Genomic DNA, 13,840 nt, shown 5'->3' on the forward strand with positions numbered 1-13,840 from the left:
TTTATTTCCTTCCTCGTTCTAAAACTCCTAGGAGTGGGAGAGCTCAGCAGAACAGAGAGATGCAGCTATTTTTCAAGCATCTTCTTTCTTAAACCAGCCAGTTGAAGAAGTATGTGGACTAGAGAGGTACAGTTGCTTATGGCCTTTGACCAATCAATAAAAATCACCGGCCAATTTAAAACTAAAGATCAGGCCGTCTTGCTCTGGATCCATCAACCTCAAGCTTCCCTCTAGCAAAATTAGTTTTACGTTTCACGACTTATATAATCAGCAATTTGGAAGGGGAGATAGTGATGTCCCTGTGATTTAGATGTCTCTCCCACATCTCCTTTCCTAAAGCTAAAGCTAACCTTCAAAAGAGGCATCATCCTATCTACAATCTGCTTGTGTATATTTTCTTCTGTCTCATTCCGGTCAAACATTTGGCTGGTTTTTGGCGGCTAAAAGAGGGAGCAATTACCAGCCACCCCCTTTTTCATCTTTCTGAAAAAGCTGCTCCTCCTCATCTCCAGATTGACAGCAATCTAACCTACTTCCCAACATCCTTACTTGCCCTATAAAATCTTGAGAGTTTTCCCTCCACGCCATTCAACCACCACTCAGCTCCATGCATGGAGATAGGGTCATTTTTGGTCTAGAATCAATTCTTTTTTTTTTTTAAATTAAAAAAAAACACATTTTGGTTTTTGGTATTTTTTTGTTTGTTTTTTGTTTCCTTTTTTCCCCTTTTTATCTTTTTTTTTGTTGCAAACCTTTAGCGTTTGTTTTTTTGTCTTTTTTTTTCTTAATACAGTAAGAAGCGATAAAGCGGAACATAGAATTTTCTCTATTAAAAAAAAATAGATACCCCCCCAAAAAAGTCAAAAGGAAAGGAAAATAACAAAGATCACTAAAACAGTTACATTCCACCTAGAAACACGTTCAGTAGCACATGAGAGAGAGAGAGAGAGAGAAAGAGAGAGAAAACGAGAGAAATATTTCTCTCCAATGTTTTTTTCCCCCGCCCTCAGATGTCCACGATTATACCATAACTGAAATCTGAATAAATACTTGGCAGTTCTCTCTCACTCACGCACAGAATGGGATGAAAACTTTTCTTTCTTTCAAGTCTTTTAAACTAGGTGTTTCCTGGTTCCTTTGTTGTTGTTTTTTTGGTTGTTGTTGATTTGTTTCTGTTTTGGAAAGTTTCACAGTATTTTTTTTCTTCTTTTGTTATCTCAAACCCACCTGAACGTTAGAGCACAGCAAAAGCAGGAGATAAAATGAGGTTGAGGGTTTTTCTTTGTTTTCTGTCCTTTAAGAAAGGTTCAAAGTACTTTTTTTTTGTTTGCTTGTTTATCTTTTTTTTTTTTTAAACTCTGTCCTTTTGTTTGGTTTTTCTGTTTTCTACCAGATCGCAGTATGCCATGGCTAACTTCCTTCTCTGCAACAGCAAAACTTTGGTTCGCAGGAGTTGAAAATAAAAGACAAACATTCAATAGAGCCCCCAAAACATCAATTAACCCACCCAACGTGTTTTTTTTTTAAAAAAAAGATCCCAAACCATCCAGTTAAAACGAAACCAAAGACGACCAAGTAAAGAAACGTACAAAAAAAGTTTAAAAACAAAACAAATAAAAATTAAGTGTTTTGAGAAGCCATTTTTAAAGCTTTCCAGACTTCCGGGAGAAAGTCACAGGATCTTCTGATCTCGCCCTCCCACTTCAGTTGATTTGGTTTACTTTATTTGTCTCTTTGCCCATTTTATAAAATCTTGGCTTCTCAACACAATTTTCCATGAGGTATTTTTCATTTTTTTCAGGACAGAGAAAGACGGTTGAGCCATTTTGTCTTAACCAGAGAAAGTAACGATGTCCCCTTTATTCCCCCCACATTTTCATCCTTTCCTCTTCGTTTAAAAGTTTCTTGTGGTTATTTCTTTTTCCTTCTTTGTGTTTGATTCTTTTTGGTTAAAAGTTTCTCTCGCCTCTGAGTCTCTGTGATACCCACTTTCTGAGAAGAATTCTTTTTATCCCTCTTCTTCTGTCTTTGCTTTTATTTATGTTCCCCCAGTGGTCTTCATTTTGTTGTTTTCTGTAGTGATGTCTATCAATTTTTGGTTTTTTTTTCTGAAAAATGTAAAGAATGCTGAAATTCTCATATATATTTTTTTTGTTTTGGTTTTTGTCAGGCACTGGAATATGAGTATTTATTTTTCAGAACACAGCTATAAAAATAATAATAACAATAAAAATAAAAAACCGCACGTCCCGTTTTCAGAAAAATAACCCCTGATACTAACCCCAGGCAAAACCAATTAAAAACAATTCCCCCCCCCCCTGCTAAGCTCAATAGAAAATTAAAGCTGGCAAATAAAAAAGATTCAAGCCGATAGAAAAAAAGCATAGATTTAGTGCTGCCCATCCTTAAAAATTTGAAGACTGTGACTTTCAATAATGCCTCTTGTCCTGCAAAAAGTACTTACATTATATGCCCTCTGAGTAGCCCTGCTAATAGTTATGCTGGACATTTCTTCCAACATAATAAAGTAATTCCAACCGGACGTAACCCCTTCATCCTTATTGTAGGAGTGAGGGAGTTTTTTTTGAGAGGGACAGAAACAGGCATTGCAAATATCTGGGCTTTGAGGCACCAAATACTTGCAACGTATTCGTATCTCAGGAGGATCTTCAACGAAGAAATTTTGTAAAATGGTTCCCCACCTCCTTGCTTCAAGCCCCAGAGAACTACTGGTAATATAGATTTTGGCTGGCAAGTAATCTGAATTTTGTGATCACAAACTCCTTTGGTGGAGCCTATTGCCAGGCCGATTAATCAAATAACCTCTTTGCAAACAAGAAGCAGCAGAAATAATTTAAAAAAAAAATAACTCATTGCAGGACATCAATCAAGAAACCAGTTTCCAGAGAAGGAAGCCGGTGTCTGATATTCATTATTGCCTTTGAAAATCCTAGCCTTCATTTCTTATAAGAATCCCCCTATTTGTATAAAGCTTCTTATTTGTTTCATTTCAGAAAAAATAAAAAAGCAAAAAAAAGAAAAGCAGAAACATTTGTTAACCATTTAAAAAATAAAGAAAATATTTATAGGAAGATCCTGAAATTAAATCAATCCATTCTTTTCCTGCCCAAACCCTTTCCGGATCTAAGGAAAAGAGAAAGAATAAATAAGAATAAATAAAAGCATTTTGAAAGACATTCGACCAGACACTGAAGATAGAAAAGTTTGTAAAAAGCTTTGGGTGAAGCTAGAACTGGTGATTTTTGGTGTGAGATCTGTATTCCCCCTTAAGGGTTTTTAAAGGTTCTTTTAAAAGTATTTTTTTTCTTTTTCTTTTTTTACAAAAAAAAAAAAATATCCCCATTTATTGGTTTCCTTTCTGATACTGTCCAGGAAACGAGCAGATGAAGAAGAAGAAAAAAGAGATAAATCATTAAAAATCAAACAGACCATCTCGACTGTCAACCTTCTGCAGAGGGGAAAAACAAATGAATGCCAAAGGTTTGGGGAACTTTTGAATTTTTGGTTTCTTCCTTTTTTTTCCCTTTTTGCTTTGCTTCTTTGCTTATTTTTTGGTTGTTGGGTTTTTGTTTTGTTTTTTTTTCGTTTGGCTGCTGCTGATATTTCTATGTTTGGTTTGCTTGGTTTTGGTGTTTTTTTGTTTTTTTTGGTTTCATGTGTCGGTTTTGTACGTCCACTCCTGGCTACCCCCCGCCATGTCAGAAAAGGCAGCGTGGATGCGCCTGAGTCCTCACTCCGTCTTGGCATCCGGCTCGGTGGATCCTGGTCCAACTTGCCCCATTGTCTGCGCCATGTCACTGGAGGAGCTGCATGAGGAACAAGAGGAGGAGGAAGAGGAAGAGGAGGAGGAGGAGGAAGTCAGGGTAGGGGACTTGCTAGGCATAGAAGCAGCCACGGCAGCAGCTGCCGACACCAGCCCCACGCCTCCGGGGGCAGCACTCAGCAAAGGCAGGCCCGCGTGGTTGAGGAAGAGCTGCGAGGTCACGATGCTCTGGCTTCCAGTTGTGCCCGCAGTGGTACCCAAGATTAAGTTACCACTGGCATCAAGGCTGGTAATTGGCAGGCTTCCACCACTGGCCAGGGCTACACGAAGAGAAGAGGAAAAAGAAGTTGGTTAGACCACACCTGCAATGGCTTCTCGTCCTTGGCCTTGGGATCAATACAGAATTGGCCCAAAGGAGAGACAGGGCCAAGGCTGCCCTCTTGGAGGATAATCTTGCAGGAAAACCATTCTTTCAACAACCCCATAATCCCTTGCCGGGTGGAGTCTGGGCAACTGAATGGAGCTGAGTATTTACATGCCGGATGCCCTTCCCTGTTGCCAATGCGGAGTTTTGTTCAACATATATATTCTCATTATGCCCAGAGAGAGAGAGAGAGAAATATCTGCCTCTACCTAGGATCGAACTCACAGATGGTGAGGCGAGAGCTCCACCTCTAGGCCACTGCACCACTCACAGGAAACCATGATTATCTTTGTAAAGAAAATATTTTTCGAAGCTTCCTCTTCTCCCGTGTCAAAAAGACTGGTATGATTGAAACGGCTCTTCCTTGTCCCCCGACAGCTCTGTCATTTCTCTCCCCCCCCCCGACATGATTCACACGGAAAAGACGCACGGTGTGAGAAGACAGGTTGCACAATCAATGGTTAGCATGTATGATGTGAAGGATGCATGTAATGGAGCGTGAAGGCTTCTGCTAGGTGCAAATTCAAGATGGAATGGAGAAAGCCCTCAAGATGAATGAGAGGAGGTTGTGTGGGACTCCACCGACTGGCTGCTGCACTCTCACACACTCTGTGTTATTACACTTGCACACCGGCTCACAAGCAATCTCGTCTCTTAGGTCAGGCCAAGAGGCGGGGAAGAGGCGTAATCCAGTAAATGCCTCCTTGAAAGAGGAAATGGTGCGAGCTCTCTTGAACGCCCCGGATTAGACAATTTCTACCTGCACGCTCACAAACAAGGGCCAAAGATCTTAAGTGAAGCAGTTTATCTCGGTTGTTTTCGATCAGGATTCATACCAAGGTCCTGGCTGGAAAAAAGAACCCAGATAATCAGCCGTCCCACACCAGGGGTGAGGATGGTAGAAATCCCCTCTTGTGGATGATGCTGTCATCACCCTGCCTTGCCAAGCTCAACCGCCAGCCGTCACATCATGATCTCCAGAGCTTCTCCTGTTTGATTCTAGGTGGAGAGCCACAACTGGGATCATCCCTGTTATTTGTTCATTTGATTTAAGGACCACCTGATTCCAAAAACAACTCTGTTGGTTTACAATTATAACGCGGCGGGGAGTTGGAGGGATTAAAAACAACCAATGGATTTGCATAAATTATACATGTGGAGGATACCTTACTCCAAACTGATAGATAACCTTCTCCATTGGCTTCTTATATGAGGTACACCTTAAATACGGATAGCATTTATGCATTTTCTTTTGTCCTGCATCTTTCAGCTGCTTCTGACATCTATTCTAGGCTGGTGGGGGGATAAACAGTCAAGTCTATGGCCCCTCTCTCAAGGCTTGGTCCTTACAGATGGTCCTCAACTTACGACCATAAATGAGCCTGGAATTACACCCATAAGTTGTTGCAGTCTAAGAGACCGCCTCCTGCCGATTACCTCCCATAGACTGATTAGATCTCACAGGTTAGGTCTCCTCCGGATTCTACCTGCCAGCCAATGTTGGCTGGCGACTTCCCGGGGGAGAGCCTTCTCTGTTGCAGCTCCAGCCCTTTGGAACGACCTCCCCGTGGAGATCCGGACCCTCACTACCCTCCCGGCCGTCCACAAAGCCACCAAGTCCTGGCTGCTCCAGCAGGCCGGGGGGCTTGTGAAATATCCAGCCCCACGGTAACTGTGAATGTTGTGTATTTTAGAGTGTTTATTTATCCCCTTCCCTTGTTTATTGTAAGCCGCCTGGAGTCCTTCGGGAGTGGGCGGCATACAAGATCAATAAACTCAAACTCAAACTCAGTCGTTAAGAGGATCCATAGTTATTTTACACACACACACCCAACACACAAACAGGCCTCTTCCACGCTTTGCCAGACATGCAGCAATCCGCAGATGCTGTGCGCCCAACATGCGACCTCTTACAAACTCACAGCCGTTCGTTCGCATATTTTTTCTCCCACGCCAGCAAGCCAGTGGAGGGGATGGCAGCCACGACACCATGGGTTGGGGTTTTTTTGGACTTTTCTTTCACAAACCTTGTATGGTGGCCAGTGGGTTGGTGGCCATTAGCGCTGGGTTTAACCCTGCATTCACCCCTAGCACTGTGCTTCTGCAATCAAATCAAAGGCAGCGAGTTAAAGTGGGGGCTTTGGGGTGGCAAAGATGAGCATGCTCTTTTCACACACACACACACCCATACCCACTTTTTTCCTCTCCGGTGTGTCCAGGAATTATCAGAAGGATCCAACTTAGAATGGTTGAGTCAATGTAGATTTTATATCTTATCCTCTAGCACAGAGGTGGGGAACTATGGCTCCTTTATGACCCGTGGACTTCAACTCCCAGAATTCCTCAGCCAGCATGGGGAACTATGGGCCTTTTAGCACCTGTGGACTTCAACTCCCAGAATTCTTCAGCCAGCATGGGGAACTATGGGCCTTTTAGGACCTGTGGACTTCCAGAATTCTTCAGCCAGCATAGGGAACTATGGGCCTTTTAGGACCTGTGGACTTCAACTCCCAGAATTCCTCAGCCAGCATGGGGAACTAGGAGCCTTTTAGGACCTGTGGACTTCAACTCCCAGAATTCCTAAACGAAGGGTGGGAAGGAAGGGCATGTTACAGGTCCCACTGATTAGGAATATACATCTGGTGGGACTGCAAAAAGGGCCTTCATGGTGGAGGCCCCTTCTCTATAGAATATCATTCCCTTCAACGTATGGTTGTCTCACACCCTGAAAAGCCCTAAAAACAGGGCCGACCAACTTGATTTGATTGTATTATTTCTGTCATACAGGGTGGGGCGGCGGGGGGGAGGTTCTTTGATGGATTTTTAAATGTTGTAAGCTGCCCAGCATCATCTCTGTACGAGTTGGGTGGCTATATAAATGTGTTAAAGAAAGAAAGAAACCCAGAAGTTAGTCCCCCATGACTCAAATGACAGCCGCCTTCCAATATTTGAAGGGCTGCCCCCAAAGAATCTATTCCCCAAAGCCCCTGAAGGCAGGGACAAGAAGCAACGGGTGGAAACTAATCAAGGAGAGAAGCAACCTAGAACTAAGGAGGAATTTCCTGACAGTTGGGACAATGAATCAGTGGAACGGCTTGCCTCAAGGAGTTGTGGGTGCTCCAACAGTGGAAGCTTTTAAGAAGAGATTTGTCTGAAATGGTGGAGGGTCTCCTGCTTGAGCAGGGGCGTGACCCGTCAAAACCGCGGTCCACAAAAGCGCGCTCGACGAAAGCGCGCATTTGACGTCATCACAGCGCGACGAAAAAAATTAATAATTGAAATAAAAATAAAATTAAAGCAAGCCGATTCACATAAAGGTAAGGGTTAGGTTTAGGGTTAGGTTTAGGGTTAGGTTAAGGGTTAGGGTTAGGTTTAGAGCGTTAGGGTTACGTTTAGCGTTAGGTTAAGAGTTAGCGTTAGGTTTAGCGTTAGGTTAAGGGTTAGGTTTAGGGTTAGGTTTAGCGTTAGGTTAAGGGTTAAGTTTAGGGTTAGATTTAGGGTTAGGTTTAGGGTTAGGTTTGGGGGGGTTAGGGTAAGGTTTTCGCTTTATTTTTACATTTATCGATCACAGCACGATGTTTTCGTCACGCTGTGATGACGTCACGTACGCGCTTTCGTCGAGCACGATTTTGTCGTCCGTGGTTTTGTGGTGGAACCGAGCAGGGGTGTTGAGACTAGAAGACCTCCAAGGTCCCCCCCCCCAACTTTGATATTCTGTTAAAGAGGCTCCACCGAGGATCGAAGTCCAACCTTTGCGAGAACTCAACCCTCCAAAAGCTTTTCCAGTCTTGCCACTTACCCCGTACTGGGATTCAGGCCTTGCAAGCTGAGAGCTGGATGGCTGCTGCTCTGAGGACTGGGATTTGTGCTGTTGCTTGGGGGCGGCGTGGCCGAGTTGAGGGTGGTGCCCCCTGCTCCAACCGCTGTCCGACTGGGGGTTAGGGAGCAGATTGCTGGGGACAAGGTAGTAACTGTCCCAAAATAAGAACAGGACGTTAACATGAGAGCTTCGGGCAGAGAAGCCCAGAGAAGCTAGGCATTCTATCTCCCCAGGTTGTCCTCCACTTATGGCCACAATGGAGCCCAAAATTTCGCTAAGCAAAGTGAGTGAGTTATAGGTTTCTTTTATCATGACCCGACAAAAGCACGAACATCATAAGCGCGCCGACAACACCGCGGTGCTAAAACCGCGATGTCAAAAGCGCGCCGACAACAGCGCGCTGACAGAAGCGCGATTTAATTTAAGGTAAGATTTACAGTTAGGTTTAGGGTTAGGTTTAGTGTTAGGTTTAGGGTTAGGTTTAGGGTTAGGTTTAGGGTTAGGTTTAGGGTTAGGTTTAGGGTTAGGGTTAGGGTTAGGGTTAGGGTTACGTTACAGCGCGCTTCTGTCGGCGCGCTTTTGTCGGCGCGCTTTAGGGCTAATTAGTCGCTCATTCGTCGCACGGTTTTGTCACCGCGCTTTAGACACCGCGGTTTAGTCAGGCACGCTTTTGTTGTGCGCGCATTTGTGGTGGAACCTCTTTTATGATCTTCCTTCCTTGCCATGGATGTTAAACGCGTCCTTGCATGTTTTTTTTTGCTAATAACGCAGTTGTTAAGGGAGTCTGGCTACCCCACTGACTTTGTGAGAAAGTTGCAAAAGGGGATCACATGATCCCAGAAGACTGCAACCAAGTGCCCCCCTCCACAATTTCAGGCGTCCAATCCGAGGTGGGTTCCTACCAGTTCGCACCTATTCGGTAGAACCGGTTCGTCAAATCTACCGAACCGGTTAGAAGAGGTTCCACCAGTGGACCCGGAAAGCAGGCCACACCTACAGAAGAGCTTCCAAAATTTTTTGAAACCCACCACTGCGTCCAATATGATCAATTTCTGATGTTGCCTTCTTATCATCCAGAGTGCCAGCAATCTCAAAAATCCCTCAACCAACTTTGTGAGTCAAAGATCAGGCTGTTCTTATATTCCTGTGCTTAAGAAGGTCAATTTAATGCCCCCAGTCCCAACAAGCTCTCATCACTCCCAGCCCAGTAAACTATTCTGAAGGGAAATAAAGGAAAGGGAAATAAAGGGGGAGCGTGTACCTGTTGTGCTCAGACTACTGGAAGCCTGGGAGAGGGGCAAACCTGTGCCGGTGCCTGGGCTGGTCACCTGAGGAAGAAAAATATAGACAAGAATCTGTCACCGACACCGATTGATGTAGACACAGGTAGCACGCTTTCTCTCTTCCACCACCAGGGGGCAGGAAAGGTTTTCCCTAAAGGGCTACTTAGGGACTTGTTGAATGGAGGGGATGGCATCAGCCATAGTGGACCGGCTGCTGAGGACAGCCAACCGTATCTCTGGACCCCTGGCTGACCAAGAGATGCTGCCAAGCCTTGTCCCAGGGCCTGGAAGCTGTTGGCGTCTGGACGGAGAGGCACATTTGGTTTAGCCACTATTTCAGCATGCTTAAGTAGCTGCAGGTTCATGGACCAGTCTATACTGAGGATTTTCCAAGCTTAGTTCTCCAAAAGGTTACATTTCCCCAGATGGAATGGATATGCAGTTTGGGGGTGGTGGTGCTACCTGCACTGGTTTACTTGCTTAGTGTTGAACACTGCATGACTTTCATTTGAAGATGCTTCTGACACAGATAAAAAACTTGCACTGATAGTTCCTGCTTTATGACTCTGTAGCCCCTAACTGGGGCAGAATCGGGACGACTGAATGGAGTTGAGCATTTACTGGCCAGATGCCCTTCCTGACACCTACGCAGAGGTCACAGCAGATATTTTTCCTTCGCGCCTCAGGAGAGAAGTACCTGTCGCTACCTAGGATTGAACTCTTAGCCTTCTGAGTGGGCAAAAATAATGTGTCCCTCAAGGGGACTTTTGCAAACCTCAGCGTCCCCCTTGGGAAAGCCACAAGAGAGGCCAACCGAGAGGGACGGTCACCCGGGAGGGAAAAGTGGGAGTTTACCAAGTGAGGGCTGTAGCCAGGAGGCTTGCTCTGGGCAGGCAAAATGGGAGCAGAGCTGCAAGGGTTGATCCGTTTCTCCTTCTGGCGGCGGTTGCAGAACCAGACACGAATCACCTCCTTCTCCATGTTCAACTGTTCGGCAATAAGTAAGATCTCCTCTGAGGTAGGCTTCTGGTTCTGTCGGGGGAGATAGAAGCGTAAGAGCAACATCCGGTCCTCGCGAGAAGCGAGGAGCAAACAGCAGGACAGGGAACCATCCTTTGACAGTCGGACAAAATGGATAAAACTGAGTGTACAGCCACCTGCAGTGGGTTTACAGGTAGTCCTTGACTTACGACCACAATATTCAGCCCAAAATGCCTGTTGCTAAGCAAGACAGTTGTTAACCAAGATTTGGCCCACTTTATGACCTCGGGGAGGGGAGGGACAAGGGAGGGAAACTTTTTTTTTTTACCGCTAGAAAGCTTTTTTCCAATGCAAAGCGGACGTTGGTCTCAATGCTCGTCCGTTTCTTGCGGCGTCGGCCCGGCAGCCCATCAAAACCAAGGTTGGGACTGTTCAGCTGATTGGGGCTGGGAAGCGTGGAGTCCACGGACATTGTCTCTGCAACGTATGGAGGAGGAACATTTTATTCGCCTCTTGAGTAAGGCTCATCGGGCACATCTCCTAGACCAGGGCTCTCCAACCTTGGCAACTTTAAGACTCATGACTTAAAGTGGCCAAGGTGGGAGACCCCTGCCCTATACGACCCGACCCCAGAAACGGCATCACTGACTTTACAGTGGTAGAGACTAACTTGATTCTGCACCTAATAACGGCAGCAAGACTGTTGGTGGCGCAATACTGGAAGAAGGAAGACTTGCCTACCACTCAAGAATGGACATTGAAAGTTACAAACTTAGCCGAGATGGCTAAAATATCGGCATATCTTAAAGATCACTCAAATGAGAGATATAAACGAGACTGGAAAAAATGGATTGACTATATACAAAATAAATACGGGACCAAGAAATTCCAGTTAGCCTATGCTTAAGATCAGAAATGATTTAAATTGTTTAAAGTTAGTTCAGCAAGAAGAAGCTAAGGTCAATGTAGAATGTCATTAATTTCTTTATTTCTTTTTTCTCAATAGATTTTAGACTGTGTTTGTTAAAATCCATACCGTATACGGGCTCTGGGAAGTCGGGGGGGGGGGAGGAGGAGGGGGGTTAGGGGGGAGGGAGGGAGGGGCATACATTAGGCTAGACAAGACTTTGGTGGTAAACTAGAACTATTTTGACACACAAAAAATTGTACTTCGATGTCTTACTGATTGAGGAATGATGAAATCTTTGTTTTAAAAGAAATAAAACTTTTGAACAAGAAAAGACTCATGACTTAAAGTGGCCAAGGTGGGAGACCCCTGCCCTATACGACCCGACCCCAGAAACGGCATCACTTTTCTCCCCCACTTAATCGGAATTATGTAGGAATGTATCCTGTGTTGATGGAGCAAAGAAGAACAAAGTTTCTCCAGGGGTGGGATTCAAAGCTTTTAGCAACTGTTTCCAGACTTCCGGGAGGCCTGTTTTTCCCCCTCCCCAGGCTCTGGAGGCTTTCTTTGAGCTTCCGGGAGGGCGAAAATCCTCTGGAGGCTGGAAATGGGCCTATTTCCAGACATCCGGAACTTCCTGGTGGCATTTTTTCTGCCCTCCCAGAGCCTCCACACAGGTCCTGCATTTACCTGGCACCCAAAATGGTCCACAAGGAGAGTCTGGGGAGGGGAGGGATGGGCGGGGCCAGCCAGTCCTTGCAAGTACCGGTTCGGCGAACCAGATGTAAAATTAGCATCCGGTTTGCCCGAACTGGTTCGAACCAACTGAATCCCACCCTTGAGTTTCTCCCTGGAAGGTGCCCTATTTCCCACCACTCAATCCTGCTTGTATCGTGCTACCCCATCTTCCTTCTGCCAGGCTCAGCCACGAAGGCTGCCACTTGGCCCCTACATCACGCTAAACTATGGTTTTTGAATGAGCCATAGTTTACCGGCTTAAGAGCCGAGGTGGTGCAGTGGTTAGAGTGCAGCACTGCAGGCCACTTCAGCTGACTGTTATCTGCAGTTCAGCGGTTCAAATCTCACCGGCTCAGGGTTGACTCAGCCTTCCATCCTTCCGAGGTGGGTAAAATGAGGACCCAGATTGTTGGGGGCAATATGCTGACTCTGTAAACCGCTTAGAGAGGGCTGAAAACCCTACGAAGCGGTATATAAGTCTAAGTGCTATTGCTATTGCTATTCCCACGGCATGCTAAGCTTGTTTACCTGGGCTACCAATGGCAGGAAAGCCCTTTTTTTTAAAAAAGGAGTAACAGAATAATAGCACTGGAAGGTTACCTCGGAGGTCTTCTAGTCCAACCCCCTGCTCAAGCCTATACTTGAAACCCTATACCATTTCAGACAAATGGGCGTCCAATCCTTTTTTTAAAATCCTCCAGTGATGGAGCACCCACAATTTCTTCAGGCAAGCCATTCCACTGGTTTATTGTTCCCACTCACTTATAATTTCTCCTTAATTCTAAGTTGCTTCTTTCCTTAGTTAGTTTCCACCCATTGCTTCTTGTTCTGCCTTCAGGTGCTTTGGAGAATAGTTTGACTCCCTCTTCTTTGTGGCAACCCCTGAAATATTGGAACTCTGCTATCATGTCTCCCCTAATCCTTCTTTCTATTAAACTAGACATACCCAGTTCCTGCAACCGTTCTTCATATGTTTTAGTCTCCATCTCTCTCATCTTTGTTGCTCTTCTCCTCACTCTTTTCAGAGTCTCAAGATCTTTTTTAAAAAATTGTGGTGACCCAAACTGGAGCAATAGCTTGTGTGTGAATGCATCTGGCTCTTTCCTGTTACCTTCACTGCAACTTTCACAATAGTCTCCTTGACCAAATTCTCTTTCCTTCTCAGGCATTCTTAACGTTATCCAACTCCCAGACCGTTCATCCTGAGCAGGACTCAGCTTGAATCCCACCCCGCCGTCTTTCCTTACCAGCGTCATTCAGCCATTTCTCCAGAAGAGGTTTGAGTTTGCACATGTTCTTGAAGCTGAGGTTCAGTGCCTCAAAGCGCGAGATGGTGGTTTGGCTGAAGTCATTCCCATAAAGCTTCCCCATAGCCAGCCCCACGTCACCCTGCGAAGGATGGAAGGAAGAAAAGGGAGAGGAGCAATTATGAAGAGAATGCCAAGGCTACGTAGATTTCACGATTCAATACAATAGCAGAGTTGGAAGGGACCTTGGAGGTCTTCTAGTCTAACCCCCTGCCTAGGCAGGAAACCCTATACCGTTTCAGACAAATGGCTTTCCAGCATCTTCTTAAAGACTTCCAGTGTTGGGGCACTCACAACCTCTGGAGGCAAGTTGTTCCACTGATAATTTATTAAATTTCTGCGAGGTGGTGCAGTGGTTAGAGTGCTGTACTGTAGCCACTTCAGCTGACTGTTATCTGCAGTTCGGCTGTTCAAATCTCACCGGCTCAGGGTTGACTCAGCCTTCCATCCTTCCAAGTCTGGGTAAAATGAGGACCCAGACTGTGGGGGCGATATGCTGACTCTGAAAACCGCTTAGAGAGGGCTGAAAGCCCTATGAAGTGGTATATAAGTCTAGCTGCTATTGCTATTGCTATTTAGTTCTAGGTTGCTTCTCT

At 45.2% G+C, this 13,840-nt stretch overlaps 1 protein-coding gene across 1 annotated transcript in view; it reads right to left on the bottom strand.

The window, feature by feature from the left end:
* Positions 1–2,580: 2,580 nt before the first annotated feature.
* The window catches only part of POU2F2 (POU class 2 homeobox 2), a 77,619-nt gene continuing 66,359 nt past the window's right edge, over positions 2,581–13,840 (bottom strand). The window contains exons 10-16 of the mRNA XM_087728142.1: positions 13,185–13,326; positions 10,621–10,769; positions 10,167–10,343; positions 9,290–9,356; positions 8,008–8,179; positions 6,236–6,309; positions 2,581–4,104 (exon numbers count right to left, since the gene is read on the bottom strand). Coding sequence (XP_087584268.1) covers positions 3,752–4,104; positions 6,236–6,309; positions 8,008–8,179; positions 9,290–9,356; positions 10,167–10,343; positions 10,621–10,769; positions 13,185–13,326 — 1,134 coding nt within the window. The 3' untranslated portion in view covers positions 2,581–3,751. The remainder of the gene's footprint in view (positions 4,105–6,235; positions 6,310–8,007; positions 8,180–9,289; positions 9,357–10,166; positions 10,344–10,620; positions 10,770–13,184; positions 13,327–13,840) is intronic.

The sequence above is a fragment of the Thamnophis sirtalis genome, unplaced genomic scaffold (assembly GCF_051295495.1).
Source record: "Thamnophis sirtalis isolate CommonGarterSnake01/CBP01778 unplaced genomic scaffold, rThaSir2_p1.2 scaffold_13, whole genome shotgun sequence".
Lineage (NCBI taxonomy): Eukaryota > Metazoa > Chordata > Lepidosauria > Squamata > Natricidae > Thamnophis > Thamnophis sirtalis.